This window comes from Solea solea, chromosome 17, assembly GCF_958295425.1.
Source record: "Solea solea chromosome 17, fSolSol10.1, whole genome shotgun sequence".
Classification (NCBI taxonomy): Eukaryota; Metazoa; Chordata; class Actinopteri; order Pleuronectiformes; family Soleidae; genus Solea; species Solea solea.
This window is the reverse complement of record NC_081150.1, coordinates 11698658-11714612: the sequence shown is the minus strand read 5'-3', so window position 1 is coordinate 11714612 and position 15955 is coordinate 11698658. Positions and strand designations below refer to the sequence as shown.

The following is a 15955-nucleotide window of genomic DNA, read 5'->3' as shown; positions in this document are numbered from 1 at the left end:
GAACGTACCCCCCATTTATAACCGAGTCAACGTCTGCCTCACACATCATTCACATTTAAGGTCTTGGAAAGCACCTTAAAAACTTTCCAGTCACCCTTTGATTCATCTTCCCCTTTAACTCCACCCATGTTCTGTGTTTTACAGCCCTTTCTCAATGTTCCACCTCAACCATAGTGAAACTAACACGGTTTGAAACACACAGAGGGGTAATCCGCATTCGCAGCATAAAAAAAAAAAGCATAATCAAACTTAGGTGTTAATATCTTCTCACATGTACAAAAATCACAAAACTTATTCTGTTTAATTTATTTTATTAAATCAAACTTGCCCACGCAGAGGTGTTGTCATCATACACAATGTGCGGTTTGTGCAACATATACAACACTATGACTACAAGTACTTTCATTGACAGCTACACCAGGGTCAGTACTGCCGAGTGCTTGTGCGACACACCACAAAGCTCATGTGAGGATTATTTATGTGTATCCTACGCACTCAGGGAAGGACCCTTTTCAGGTCACACGTTGTTAGGAGTTTTTCTCCAGAAAAGCTCTGCAGCAGCGCTCACACTGCTCATACACCTTTTCAAAGTCGGAGGCACTTCCCTAAAACATAAAGGAAAAAAAAAAATTTAAAATGAATTTCAGTGACACTAGAATCATCAGGGCACTCCCATTATTCTGCGTGATTAAATGATTAAAAAAAAATCATTGCTTGAAATAGTTTCATCACGGTGATACACATTACGGTCATGCCAATATTGTTTCCAGAAACATGGGGTTCAAAGTCAAAAGCATAAGACAAACTAACACAAATGACTACAGTCACAAACTGTGGTCGACCACAAACTCTTCCCCTAGCCACATCCCTAATGTGATGACTTACATATTGGTTTGACAAAAGAGGAAGAATGAAAAGTATTACGCGCAAAGCTCTATCCAAAAGGTTCTGCGTGTAGACCACACAGGAAATGAATACTTTTCGAGCAACATAACGATTAATTTATACGGGTTGTATAAAAAAAAAAAGAAGACAAATGGGAGAGTTTGTGGAGTTAAATCTTATCATCACTAATCAAACTTTCATTTACTCCCCTCCACTGTTCCTCCTCAAAAGCCATAAGATGATAAACAGCAAATCATTTGGCTGCAGAAAAATCACGTAAGGCACAACAGCAATGATTGAGCCATGGAACGTGGAAAGGAAAACAACTATTTGAAACCAGAAAATGCACTTGTCCATTCATATTAACAGAATTAAATAACAGTTACTTTTATTGGTGTTTTGAGGGCTGACAGGGCCGTGATACAAATTCATCATGGCGGAAAATTGTGTGAGCAAGTAACGACTGCTGCCATTTTACAGCTACAGTGCAGTCGGTTTAGAACTCATCCCATCGCTCCCTATGGAGAGTGAATTTACTCCTCAGCCACCACAAGCACCTGCGGAGTGAAGTGCTCTGTCCACCATCATGGACTTGGGATAAACTTAAAGTGACTCCACCGCCCACTGTGTAACATATCCTGATCTATTTCATGTCCTTAAAACCATTTTTGGAATACGGACAGTACAAGTAGTATTTGGCATATCCACTGGGGAAAATGGCATTTTGTTATATCCAAAGGTAATTGACAGACTACATTGGCCATGCACCATTAAATAGTTTTAGGTTATTAAAACATAAGTTCTCAACTGGTTTCCAACTTTGAGCATTGAGTCTTCCAACAACCATCTCTCCTCTGAACATTCCGAAGATTTGTGATATTTTACGTCTTATTTTCCTATATTTTTCCCTCTGATCTCTTCCCATTGCTCTTAGGTGAAAAGGGGTCAGACAAAGGTGAATAACTCCACACTTCAAATCATAATTTAGCAAGGTTTAAGTTACAATTATGTCTGAAAGGTCACTATCATTCAAATCTTTTAACACATGTCAAAAATGATCGATTGGAAAAAAAATGGAACACATTTTTTCACCTCAAAATTCAGGACGATTTACAACTGTAACGCTGCCAATTGCAGTGTGTTAATATGTATTATTTGACATTTATTCTTATTTGTTTCTTAACCTGACATAAATGTGGAACTTCTTTTATTTTCAGTTGTAAATTTCCCTATTGTCCATTAGTGTAGGTGCCTTTTCAGCTGTTATAGTCTGTGCTGTAGCTTCCTTATTTATAATATGCAGATGTAAGATTGTGTAGATTTTTTTAATTGCTCCACGTGTCAGAATGTTGTTCTTTCTGTCAGAAATTAAACGGACACTGTCAAAAGACACTGACCCGTATACTCGGCACAAAGCAGAGTGTGTAAACCCACTGCTCTCACACACACACCAACTCAGAATAAACGACATTGCTTCAGGATTATAAAAGAACACGAGATCAGAACTAGAGTTTGAGAACTGGTTTTGTTATTTACGTGCACAATAATCAATTTGGAATAAAAATGCTGAGAAAAGGTTTATTTATTGGCCTGTGAATTTCCAAACTCATTCAATTTGTTTTAACTCGTACCACTGGACAATTATGCCGCAAACAACTATACTCAATAAATCGTCCCAATTGTTAACACGGGGAAGCCATATTTATTATGCTTAAATGAAATCGGCATGAGTATTTAACTCGAATACTTACATAGTATGGGTCTTCGATGATCCTCTGGTTCTGAGGATCATATAAACCAAGAAGCTCAATCTTGGCTGAGGAGTTTTTCACGGCGCTCGCTTTGCTTTTCAAGTCTCTGTGAAGGCGAGCAACAGCACATTACTTCATGAGAGCGCACAACAAGGAAATAAACACAAGGATCCAACACATGTTGTCTGGACTGAAAAAACAGGGAGGGAACAAAGCAATGTCAAATGTAATTTTTTTTTTTTATCCTGTTCTTAAAAGAAAAAGAGTGACCTCTCCATTTTCCCTAATGCTGTTGTCACGTTTTAAAAAGACTTGTGTATCGTAAACTTCCTGCCAAAGCACAGCTGTTGAACAATAATATTCATTATTAAAAAAAAACAAAAAAACATTATGTTAAACAATACTAAACAAGGACATATTAGCCTTTTGTCTTTGACAAGGTCTCATTTTCTCAGTCTGGACAGCTTAGCACTTGTGGAGGGGGGGGGAAAAAATGTGTGGGAGAGAAAACAGGGGGAAAAAACTGCCCAAAGAGCATAGACGAGGCATCCAAAGAACTCAGTAAGCTGCTTACAGATCAGATCTGCCATGGGCATGTGATTTCTAAATGATCCCTAAATGTTCAAAGTAGCAACAAAAAAAAATACCCCCCACCCCCACCCATGACCTTTGGTAAGAGCTTAAGAAAGGATATTGCTCATTAAAGGGAGGCATTCACCTTCAAGTTAGCTGTAGTTCAATGTTACTACCATTTTCGTGTGTATGAAGCGGTATTAGCACAAATCACTGTCAAGACGCCAGCCCCTGATCCCTTTAACTTTTTTTTTTTTTTTAAACAAGGTAACTACAAACCAACAAGCAACTGGGTGTCCCACCGCGACCCAAACTCTGGGAAAACAAAGACTGCAGCAAGATAAAATACTGTACCTCAAATTACTGTCGTCCATGCAGAGAATGTATTCAAAGCTTGTGAAATCATTCTTGGTCACCTGGAAGTAGGGAAGACAAGACAAATATTACTTTTGGCTTAGCGAAGAAATACAATTCAACACTTTACCACGAAGATCCACAGGTGGCTGTGCAAATGTGTCATCAGACCTCAAAGACCCACACAATGGGTTTTGATCGGTTGGTGCCGCTGAATAACGACATCATTTTTGTCTACAAAAGACGACAGAACAATGTGTTTGCCATTCTTTGTCAGTGTGTCAATTTTAAAAGTGGGTAAATGAAACAAGAAGACGCAGCCACAGTGGGCCGTTCCATGAAGAGCTGTTACCCAGCAAGGTAGCTGACATTTTGCTCCGCTGTTGTGTGGAAAAACTATTTGAGCTGTGCACAGCATGAAAACAGATCACAGTTCCAATTATGGCCATCTGAAGTACAACGAGCATTAAGTTGTCTGGCTGTGTGGTGAACAGATATTCCACTTTGTTTTTGTTGACTGGAAAAACACTATTGGCATTAAAACACATTTGCTGTTGCCACAGTAACCATGGGTGTAACCAAATTACTCAGGTCTACAATCTCAAAAGGTAACACATCTGGAAAGATGCAGAGGGGGTAGTGCAAAGAGTTCACTGAACCAATTTGAATGAATGCCCCAAAGTAGTGAGGGCAACAAGGGACAAATGACAGAGGAGAAGAAGAAAAGAAAGACATGAATAAAACTCCTGAATGCTCCAGATGTTTAACTATAGATGTTTTTAATCAGAGAGAGAGACAATCATGGACATTCATTTACCAGCAGTGGAGTAAACGGATGTTTGTTATGACTCTTTTATGTTGTAAAATGCCTACAGTGTCTGGCTATGATTGCATTTTTCATTTGAACACTCTCATGCCCCTTTCTCTCACACACAGTGGTTAACTGTGGTGATGATAATCACAGCAGACGGTGTTGATTTCTCAGCTCTTGTGCAAAAGCGGTTAATTTATCTTCTTTATAAATCCCAATCATTTAGTTGGTTTGGTCTAAAAAGTGTCAAACTTTGATGTTGATCAGATCGGCGTTTCCCCAAACCTCAAAATGATGATGTTGTCAAATTGTTTTATTTGACTCAAACCAATCGATTGATTTGATTCAGTAAACAAATTGTCAAAGACTGACAGTTAACAGCAAATAATCATGTTTGAGTGCATATTAAAGTAAATTATGCATCAACAATGATAGGTCCACTCACTGAGACGCTTTATTTTATTCCAACTTCACTAACGCCAACATTAAATACTATCACTATATACTTCTAATATATGCTTAATGGGAAAACAGTGTTTTTCAAAGCATTATTTTTCTATTGACAATTGATCCATGGGCAATAGCCCATAGTCAGAAATAATGCCAAATATTTCACCTATTTTGTAAGGGTGTTGGAAAAAGACCAAAAACTCTGGCTATCTATCAGATGTTCAATAAAAAATAATTTACTCATAGGTTTGATATAAAAATGTCTACTTTCTTACAAAGGTCAAAAATGTAGGATTTGGAGGGATATGTCAACAGAAACTAAACAAAATATTTAAAATTACGTGTTATATTTATTAATAGATTAAACACAAGCTCAATAGGAAGGAATGAAGGAATGTTTTTATGCTACCTGAAGATAACCCTTAGTTACATTAGTGTCTAATCCAGCAAATCTGTGCGATAATCAAGCATTTTTCACCTGGACATTCGGCTTGACAACTGGCAGAGCCAATGGTTCAGTAAACTTAATCAAACAAAATAAATTGGGTGAAAAAACGGACAAAGATAGATAGAATAAAAAAAATAGAGGGTGGGAGCAAACACCAGTGACATAAATTGATGTGGTGATAAAGGAGAGGAGGAAAGAGAACTGCTTGTCAGTGCTCATTGTGTGGATTTGGCTGGGTTTAAGCCAAGGGTTGAACCTCTCTCCTGCTTTGAGGAGATTAGATGAGCTCTCAGGCATAGGGTGAGATCTCTCAGGGAAACATAAAGAGAGTGTGGAAGTGCACAGGGGAGTAGGAGTTGCACTGAGGATAAAAACCAGCACATCATAACAGTTGAAAGCCCTACACAGACAAACATCTTGGGGTAAAAGCAGGCCCGTTTCAGGATTTAAAACACATGCTGCAATGTGATACAGTGATTGATTGGCTTCATCAGAGTCACACCTCCAACAGACGCCATCATTTTAGCAAAGTAGACCTAAATCTGATTCTAAATCAAATTCCCTTTCCACCATATTTATAGATTGATCTTGGCGGTGAGAAGGAATCACATAAATATCATCTGCTGTACCAACACAAACATTTGCCAGCAAGGGTTTGCCTTGCTAATTAACAGTATGCTATGCTTCAAGCAAAGAGGGAAAACTGAGCTGGAATGCTAAATATGAACATGATGGTGCAGCAATAGTTTTTATGAGTATTTATTAATATGTATCCCGACGTTAAGATTTATTTCAAGGAATTTTAACGAGAAACACCAGCAGCAATTTGGTCAGGCAACAAACAATTTAAATCCTTTAAGACTGTAGATCGTCTCATTTTACCTGGCAGTGAACAAAACATTCCTAACTTGTCCTATCAATTGTCACATCCAGCTAATTGTCAGTATGTGTCCTCTTTGCCATTAGCAAGTTTTTGTTGTGTGTTGATCCATTTCTGAAATGAAATATACACCAGCTGTGCAAATGTTTCTTTATACAATTATCACCTGAAAAAACTAGTTATATTCCTATAGTAAAACTTTTACAGCCATTCCTGGTGGAAATTAAAACATTAAAACATGTGTTGTGCCCAAATGTAAAGAATGTGGAGTTCGAATACACTGTCCAGAAAGATCTGAAATCCTAAAAAAAAAAGCTAGTAAATAACTTGTACACGGTAAAAATATTAATTATTTTGAGACATAAGGAACTGAAAAGGAAAGAAATAAAAGCACATTAAATTAAAGAAAAACTCAAATAAGAAAATCCAAACCGGTTCCTTTTTTGGAACAAGTCATGAGATCTCTTAAACCCTAGGATTGTGTCCTCAGAAGCTAAGGCCCTGCTCAGACGGATCACAAAACAGACGGCTCCAAGAACAGGTATGAACGCACCAAATCAACATCAGATAAGGCCACATTTTTACTTCCTCTTGCATGCTACAATAAAACCTTCCCCTAACTCTCACAAGTCGTCACTGTATCTGAGGGTTGGGCTTCACCAGCTTAACTGGTGAACAGTCTGCATTCACATATCGCTTATCATACTGTTAAAGTAGGCAAAAGTAAAAAGCAAGTCCAAACAGTGCTAACACAATAAGGGGGTGCGGGCAAAATTCAAAATGAAAACAGTCAAAATGTGACAGCAAACCACAAGGAGCACAAACAAGGACACGGTAACTTATATCACACTGTTGCAATTTAAAAGGCTGTAAAATACAAGGCTATAATTACAATGAAAATAATTAATTACGTAACAGACAAAGGTGCAACAGTAAACTGGCGGGAAAATAAAACAAAAAGAAGAAAAAAAAGGAAATACAAAGATTAGTGGCAAAGTTGAACTTGGTAAACTCAGTCACCAAATACATGACTGTGTTTTAAAAGCAAAGGTACATGATACTTGTTCTTAGTGTAAGACAACAGCCTCTGGATGTGGAATAAATGTAATTTTTCCAACTTCACTCATACAAAAAAATGTCAGTGATGTGAGGAGAGTAATGACACATCTGGTTGTACCTGTCGGGCCCTGTGGTTTGTCTCAACACCATGAGTCCTGAGACAATCCAGACCACGGGCGTCCGGTGAGCTGCCTGTATTCCAGTCAGATGTGGCGCCACTGTCTATGACCCACTGCAACAACAGAGAGGAAAAAGGGGGGCGCTAACTACTGCAAACAAGTGTAGAGAAGGGTGGTCATACCTGCCTGGCTATATGCCTCATTGGCACATTATGCTTCTCCATGCAGGCTTGGCCACGGTAGTCTGGAGGGTTTCCTAACTCATAGGTGGAGGTGGCAGCACTGTCTATTATCCACTGGTCAGAGCACAGGGAAGAATAACAGAGGTCTGATTCAACTGTGCAACTCAAGTTCAGACATCGTACAGTGCATTTCAAGTACTGTGACATGTTCTTCACAGCTTCAACTGCACTTCATGTAGGAACCATGACATACTGAAAATGACCAGGCACTCAATAAAAATGACATCACATTTATGTGTGATCATCAGCCAACCTTTAATACCAATAACCATTCATTTATCACCGAGAGAAAAGTATGGTTTGATTAAGGGCTGTGAAATAATTGACTAATATTTATTGGTATAACGTTTCAACATATATTAATGCTTATGCATTGCACTAATGTATTTTGAGGTATAAGACATGCAGTCACAAAAACCAGTATTTCATCAGCTTACATGTACTATTATAATTATGAATATCAAACATTTGAAAATGTTTATTGCGATAACCTTTCTGAGCATATTGCTCAGGCCTGCTTTGATTAATAATCAACTGTATGTAAATGTAGTGGCAAGAACAAGTAGGAACCATTTTAACTCTTACATTTGAGTACAGATTTGTGTACCCTAATAGAAATTATCTATTACACGCACAAATATTTGCATCATTTTGAATTAATTGTATGTGAATCTGGTGGCTTATGGCACAAATGGAGTCAGGAGTCTGCCTTTTCAGTGAACCAGTTAAAGCCCAGACAATAACTCAGTGAAGCTGCTATGGAACAACATCATACACAGTTCAAACAAGGCACAAATCTGAGCTAAAGCATCAGCAAACTTTTATGAAAGTGTTACTTGCGTCAGCACAGTGCGTTGATGCTTTACGAGGGCTCACTTACATTTTCTTGCCAGTGAAGATAAAAAAACAAAACCTGTAAAGCTGCTCTGATTGTTCAGTGTTTCTATTGTCTATTCTATTCTACAACGCCTTTATATTTTTTATATATTTTTTCTTTTTTCCTTTTTATACATATGTTTCAGTTTATATTTAGACTGTACATAGACCTGCATGCCTCTTATGTTTCTATCGTGTAACATATTCTGGAGCTGCTGAACTGTGAATTTCTCTGTGAGATGAATAAAGTATCTATCTATCTATCTATTGTGTGCTCAACACTATTATTTCTGTTCTAATTTAATAGCTGTACTAAATAACATACTTCAAGGAAAAAGGCTTGTGCATGTATTTCACAATGTAATAATAATATAATAAAGTGACTACCTCATGAACAACGCCTGCATCTGTTGCCATCTTCCTGAAGACGGCTTCAGCGATGGGGGATCTGCAGATATTCCCTGTTTCAAAGCCACAGACAAGTTTTTACATTTTTAAACATTTACACACCGGGTATTCACCTACAATACACAATATACGTGTCATATTTGCTTAGTTTATATTCAGCCACATTACACATATAATCTGATAAAAATATAATACATATACACACATATATACATATATATATACATACATATATACATATATAAACTGCATTAACATTTAACACTCATGTTAATGTAACACAATGACATGTAATATTTTATGTAACATTTTACTACCTATGGAAGACAAGGAACAATGTGTTCTTATTTCATTTCATTAATCAACAGTCTTACTTAAGTCAAGTTAAATTACTTTTAATTACTTTGTGTCTGTCGCCTCAGCATTATTTTGCTGAGGTTTTTTTGTTGAACTCAGAGAGAACACCTGCAATAATTCTAACTAATTCATATTTTCTGTGTGTTATGTTTTAGTGAGTCAGGGAAGTTGCCAGCCTCCAGGATGTACTTTGATCTGCCGTAAACCGACTGATGACATAAACCGGGCGACATTTGCAAAACTCTGTAAGAAGATATCACCGAAATGTGACTCGGCGTTTTCATAAAAAAACACAATGTAGCTTGTGCTACTATCACACTAGACAATGTCAAAGAATAACGATATTTTACGAAAGGTCATTCATGCATTCATTCATTCGACTGACTTGCGGAAGTCAGTCGGATTTCGGTTAAGAGAAACGTAACTCGATTATATTATAACAAAATAATACACCCTTGAACTGTAAACACATGTTATACATACTTATATATAATTTAGTTTGTAATGGGTTAAAACAAGCTTCTTACCCAGGCAAACAAACAAAACAGACTTGTTATTACTGCCTGCCATGTTTATACGGGTTTTCGGTTGCTGTCCTCGTTTCTTCCGTCTTCTCCGTCTAGTTTCCGGCAATGCTGCGCGTTGCTGCCTCTCTCGGTCTGGGACTGAACTGCAGCTGGGAGAGTCGGTAGTACACATGTGGATAATGGATTGTTTTTTAGTCTTGTCAAGGAAGTTTCTCCCGTAGTACTACAATGTTCTTCCCGTACATTTACTTTCGGCTACTTTATTTTATTACTTTCCATATTGTTTTATTTTCTAACTTAAATGATCTCAGGGTCACACCATGTACATTTACTGATATATATAATAACTACTGCTATTGTGATAATACATGTAAAATTGTAATTTCCCATTTCTTGAAGTGTGAAGGAATCAAACATTAAAGGTTAAAGTTTAAAGGAATAAAATAAGATTGCTTTAAGAGGTATTCTATTCTTCCCCTTAAGAACTTAAAGTGGAGGACTCTATTACTGTACGTCTCTCAATGCACAGCCTGCTGGAAATCACTGGACAAAGGTACATATACATAAATACATACTATGTAAAATCTTCAAATAATCTTTATATGTGAGCCACGAGAAAATTAGAAGATAAGATTTTTCATTTAAACCTCCATGTCATCATTCATAAAATGTGGTGCATTCTTGTTTACATTTAAGTACAAGTAAATGCACCAGTAAATGGGTGTGGGGGGGATGTACACCTAAGACATTTTAACATGTTTTAAACACATGGTTTACTGATAACATAATAGCTCGGTTCAGTTTATGTAAATCAGGATTTCTGTGACAGTGATTCAGCATGCACTCTGAAACTGAGGCAGCTAAATGGAATTTAACCATCATTAATTTGATTCCCTGTGTTTTCCCTCTGTCCATTGTAGTGATATGGATTATGCAGAAAGAAAAAAATATATATCAAATTTGGTTAATTTTGCTAATATTCGTCAACTGCATGGGTTTGTTCTTGTTTCAATGGCTTGGTCTTGCAAGGTATTTGGTAAATAAAAAAAAGACATATGCTTGCCAGACAGGAAAGAACAAATTTGCACTGATCTGAAACACATGCAAATCTGGCTCACCAGCCTGTAACAATCACTTATATTTTATCACCAGATTAGTAAACTTTGGCCTTGAAGTGTTGATAGCAAAAGTTAAAGTTACAGGGAGGATTATCATCTAAGATACCCGTTGACGTAGAGACACAGCTGGGTTGAAGACACGTGTAAACCGATGATTGATGAAATCCACACTTCTGATGTCAGAGAACAATACTGGCAAATCTGTACATTTCAAGTTGCTATGTTCTTTTTGTGTAGACTCCTGGTGTGATTTCCTGAGGCCGGATGGGAATTGCACAGGTCATGAGAAAATCCTGGAGCAAAACAGATGACTTTTGTAATTACACAGTGTTGCATGGCATTACATTCTTTCTTTACAATGACCTATTGTCTCACACTTATGGTAAATTACAGCAAAGAAAAGGTTGAGAACTCTATTTACAGAATCGGTTCTAAGTCTGTAGTATGACCTTGCAAAAGCAATGCGTTGATCAATGCACACACCTATATCAGGCCCAATGCCTGATATAGGTGATGTGCATTGATCAACGCATTGATCGCGTTGATCAATGCATTGCTCAACGCATTGCTCACAATCATACGGTTTTTTGACCTTTTTTTCCGAGTCTGTTTGAAAGTGTGCCATGGAAGAGCTGCACACACTGGGAGTAACACGGTTATGTTTTTTGATTATTATGGATTTTAAAATTCAGAATACAATTCAACACTAAAGACAATTTAGAATGCAACAATTTATATAAGTGATAACTATCGCATAAACGGATCACATGGCGGCAAAGTGGCTAGAACTGTTATCTTGCAGCATAAAGACCCGGGTTTACAAACCCAGATGGAATGAGAGCTTTACCACACAATCACAATACAGCTGTTTACACAGATGTGTTAACTTTACTTCCACTTGTCCATTGTCTTGTCTTATAAGCAGGTTGTGGTGTTTGCGATGCCAGCAAATGTAAAAAGACAAGGAAATGTGAAAAGAAACAAAGCATTTAACACCTCTGGAGTAAATGTATCCAACCGTGGCATCCTAATGATGCTCAGACATACATCTGGATTCCTGGAAGGCAAAACAAAGGCAAACACAGGAAGTGTTTTGTCACACCTGTAGAGATCCAACTGAAGAAAAAAAATACCGCAGACTTTTACTCAGGATGTTCTTAAGTGCCGTTCGGAAACCTCAAACAAAGCTTTGCCGCACTAGCAGAGAGACTGAAGAGAACAAAGTCCAGGACAATGGAACATCCAGTGCACTGCAGGTGTGAGAATATGAATGAGAATAAGCACAATGTTAAACTGAACCAGGTCATGGCTGTGAAAGCAATTGTGAGGACTGAATACACTGTGTTGACCTCTTGCTTTTCGAGTGCTGGTGGCCATTCCTTCTGAGCAGAAATAAAAAGTTTGGAGACGAAAAGCAGACTGAAAAAATCTGTGCTGGGGCATGCAGGTCCCTTAACAGCTGACAAAAAAGGATGTCACCAGTAAATCACCATTTGACTTACTGTCTGTTTCTGTTTTCATAAAAAAACAGGTTTTTTTATCCTAACTGTTTAATTGAGTTTCTGTGTCTGTGAGTTCTGTGATGCTGATTGAGGGCGGGGGTAAACCTTCTTACCTTCAATAATGAGACGCAGATGCGGAGGATCAAGTAAAGCACCTATATTCAGCACAGGCTAATCCCTAAACTACCCTGTTGACGTGGATGGAAATAAGTGGTGACGTTTTTCGCACTTCGTACTAGAAAAACAAAAGATTAAGACTGAGTAATTCTACTGGAAGCGCTACAATAAATAACTGACCCCAGCAGGACAGACATCAATGGATATTTTTGCTTTAAGACCACCATCATGCTCGTGTTTGTACGTAACAGGTTCTTTTTGACTTAACACATTTCACATGTGTAAATTTTGCTAAACTCAAGAAGACACATGCTGTGTGTAGAGAGCGATTGATTGATACAATCTAAACTACAGCATACCCTTTTTATCAGCCATATCTGACCACTGCAAAAGGGGAAATCACATCGTGGACTGGGAAAAGGCCAAAGTCATCCGCTCTGAAAGTAATAAACACCAGCGCTGGATCAGAAAGGGCCATCGAGATCCGGAAATGGGCCCAGAGAACATCTTACATCCTATCACACACCTGAGATGCTGTTGAACAAACTACTCAATCACAGGCAATTAAAGTTTAATGATTTATAGACAGATAGAGGTACAGTAGATACATTTGTATTCTTTGCGCTACTCCATCTCTAGGGGTCGCCACACCTGCTTTTTCAGTGATCCACATATTTGATTTGACATATTTCTTCTTCCTCCCTGACCCCACCTTGCCCCGGTTACAAGTCAACCTCCAATTCCACTACACCATGGGCTATACCTCGAGGTAAATACATAGCATTTATAAATCCCCACTAATGACAATAATTCACACTATTCAAAAGAAAAAAAAAAAAGGACTGTTTTTGGTTTGGCTGTCTGAGCTCTTCCGAGAGGACATTGACATAATCTTGGAAAACTCACAAATCAAGTGAGAAGAACAATTAATTGGTCTTTATTTTTTCATGTCCTTATTACCATGTCCATTGTCTCTTGTCTCTGCTGTAAGATCAACACCCAAACATAATAAATAAATCATAATAAAACTTCACTGAACAGAATGCTGCTGAGACATAATATGAAATAGCTTTGTTCTCGTCCACAATCGGCCTCTGCTCAACACTCTAAAACTTCTGCATGCTCTAAATTTAAAGAATATAAACATTTGTTGCCAAAAGATGTCATCTCATTTTTGCGTTCTCAGCAAAATGTTATGAATGCAGTCTCCACGTGTTGTGAAGCCCGGTAAAAGTGGAAGCCAAACCCTACCACCACACTGCAACTTGATAAAAACACCACATGAAGAGCAGAGTCCTAAAAAAAAAGTGTAGTGTCTCATACACAGGTGGCTGCTCCTGTCAGTGCCTGAGCATCCGTGCTTATGTTGGGGTTACACTCAGCCATTTCTTTTTTTAGTGTAAGTGTTAATAGTTTGCAAATAGTGGAAAACACATCAGGCTTAAGCTCTTCTGCTCAGACATTTACAGTCATCGCAGTCATTATTCTATAGTTTTCTTTTCATTTGCTCCACATTAGGAGAATTCAAATGATGAATGTCACAGATGTTCTTGTGCAGAAAATCCCATTGGCTAAAAGGCATGCTTCCATTCGATTGCGCTCGCTGATCCATTACTCATGCAAGGATTTGTTTTAATCTGGACAACATGTGACTATTAGTCTCCCACTTTCTAAGAGAATAGGATGTTTTGGTGTGTTAACAGTTACAGATGTGATGGATGGAGTCAGTATGGTGTTAGCAAAAACAACAATTTTTCTTTACAACATTCTTTAATATAAAAGGAACTGTTCAGAGAAACATTAAGTGCAGAACAAGCAGTTATGAAACCCAGGCCTGCCATGTTTTAAGATGTAGGAAATAATTACTATGAATAATAATTAAAGACTTCAGATGCTTTGTTCTTTCATGTTTGGCTCTCATTATACTTGCAAAGTTTGTTTTTGATATTGCACTATAGTTTTATGTATTCCCTGTTTGTTGCAATCAAGCATGTGATTGAATCACCACAATCAAAGATTTGAATCATTTCAATGTGACAAACTCTATTTTTGTTATTTGCTCATTATCCTGTGAAATGTATACATCTTATCAAGTGCATGTGTCATATGCATCTTTAAAATAAAATTTAAATCTAAATAAGATGCTATTTTAATGCTTAGGGAAGGATTATTCATTGTAGACCATCTGACGACATTTGGATAAATGTCACATGTGTTGCCCTAACGTGAGATTTCACCTTTTTTTTTTTTTAAATGCAGCAGTTATGTATTAGCATACTCTTGGATTTGTGTGGACGACACCATGACATCAGTGAAACCGAGAAAAAGAATCTGATTACTGACCTGCTGCAAAAAACCCAAATATATCTTCAATAACTGGGTTTCAACAGTGCATATTTATTTTTTCATATGGTAGGAATTAGAATAAAGTTTAACTTTCAAACCATTTGAGTCCCTTTTCCCATACATATTGTTGCACATTAATTACCCCAGGTTTATTTACGTCAAGTGACTTTTTTGACAAATTATGGGCAGGAAAAAACAAGCTGTCATGCACTGTGGTAGCCTTGAAGCTCAATATCTGGCAGACGAATTTGAGGATACATGGAAATCTGCACTGAGCCTTGTGTGGACTATTCCCTCTGTTTCGGAGACTGCCAAAAGGGGCATTTTTGAATGAATGAATGAATGAATGAATGAATGAATGAATGAATGAATGAATGAATTAATTAATTAAGGAAAGAAAGGAAACCCAGTCCACATAGGTGGATACACATTTGGAATCCCCAAAAGAAGTAGCGGAACAAAACAAGTCATACTGGCCTTAATTTAAGAATGTTGTTTACTCTGTTTTAAATTTCCTTTAACTCATAAAAGGGAAATACCTGGCTCTTTAGCAAACCGCTTCACCATCTAGTCTGTTTGCTGTTCTCTGCCCAGGTGGTAGAGCCCACAGTGGGTTGATTAGAGCTTTAACAAATGGTGATGAGAGCAGTGAGGGGAAAACAAAAACCTTAAGTAAGGGTGTGTGATAGGAGCTGTGAGACAAAACTTCATACGCCTTAATCAAACTGCCAGGAAAAATCCGATTTTTTTTTTTTTTTTTTTTTTGCATAATCAGACATTATCTGATTGGCTTTGTATGTCTGGTCAGAAAAAAAAACATCAGGAGGAGGTTTTTCTGCAGATGTGTTAGCGTTGGAGCTGAGAGAGTTCTGCTGCATCAGGTGATACACGTGTCACCAGACCAACTACATGTAGTATAAAAATATTGTTTAGATCAGTTTTAAATTGTGTTTGTGAGTAAAAAGCTATTATTTTGTCTCTGCCCTCAGGCCAAAAAAATAGGCCACCAACTAATAACAACAAAAATTGATGATTAAAATGTTTGATGTGCCATTAAAAAAAAAAGTCCAGTAATCATCCACACAGTTGTTTACAGAAATACAGTAAGACGCACTTGTGATAAATAGCGGCT

The 15955-nt window shown here is 37.5% G+C and overlaps 1 protein-coding gene across 2 annotated transcripts; it reads right to left on the bottom strand.

The window, feature by feature from the left end:
* Nucleotides 1–291: 291 nt before the first annotated feature.
* acp1 (acid phosphatase 1) lies at nucleotides 292–9884 on the bottom strand. 2 transcript variants are annotated; one of them, XM_058614343.1, is made up of 6 exons: nucleotides 9741–9884; nucleotides 8836–8909; nucleotides 7513–7626; nucleotides 3564–3625; nucleotides 2637–2742; nucleotides 292–605 (listed from the first exon to the last, which is right to left on the bottom strand). In XM_058614343.1, the coding sequence occupies exons 1-6, from the start codon at nucleotides 9781–9783 to the stop codon at nucleotides 528–530; spliced, it is 477 nt and encodes a 158-aa protein (XP_058470326.1). In that variant the 5' UTR covers nucleotides 9784–9884; the 3' UTR covers nucleotides 292–527. The 2 variants fall into 2 exon arrangements, with proteins under 2 accessions (XP_058470326.1, XP_058470327.1); XM_058614344.1 differs by lacking the exon at nucleotides 7513–7626 and adding an exon at nucleotides 7330–7443.
* Between the last annotated feature and the right edge of the window lie 6071 nt (nucleotides 9885–15955).

Bases quoted from the DNA above. Each gene is read 5' to 3' on its own strand.
- acp1 (XM_058614343.1), bottom strand. From the start codon at position 9,783: ATGGCAGGCAGTAATAACAAGTCTGTTTTGTTTGTTTGCCTGG. The intron at 7,627-8,835 runs GTAGTCACTTTA...TGCTCTGACCAG, and splicing joins ATGCAGGCGTTGTTCATGAG to TGGATAATAGACAGTGCTGC. The intron at 2,743-3,563 runs GTACAGTATTTT...TCGCCTTCACAG, and splicing joins ATGGACGACAGTAATTTGAG to AGACTTGAAAAGCAAAGCGA.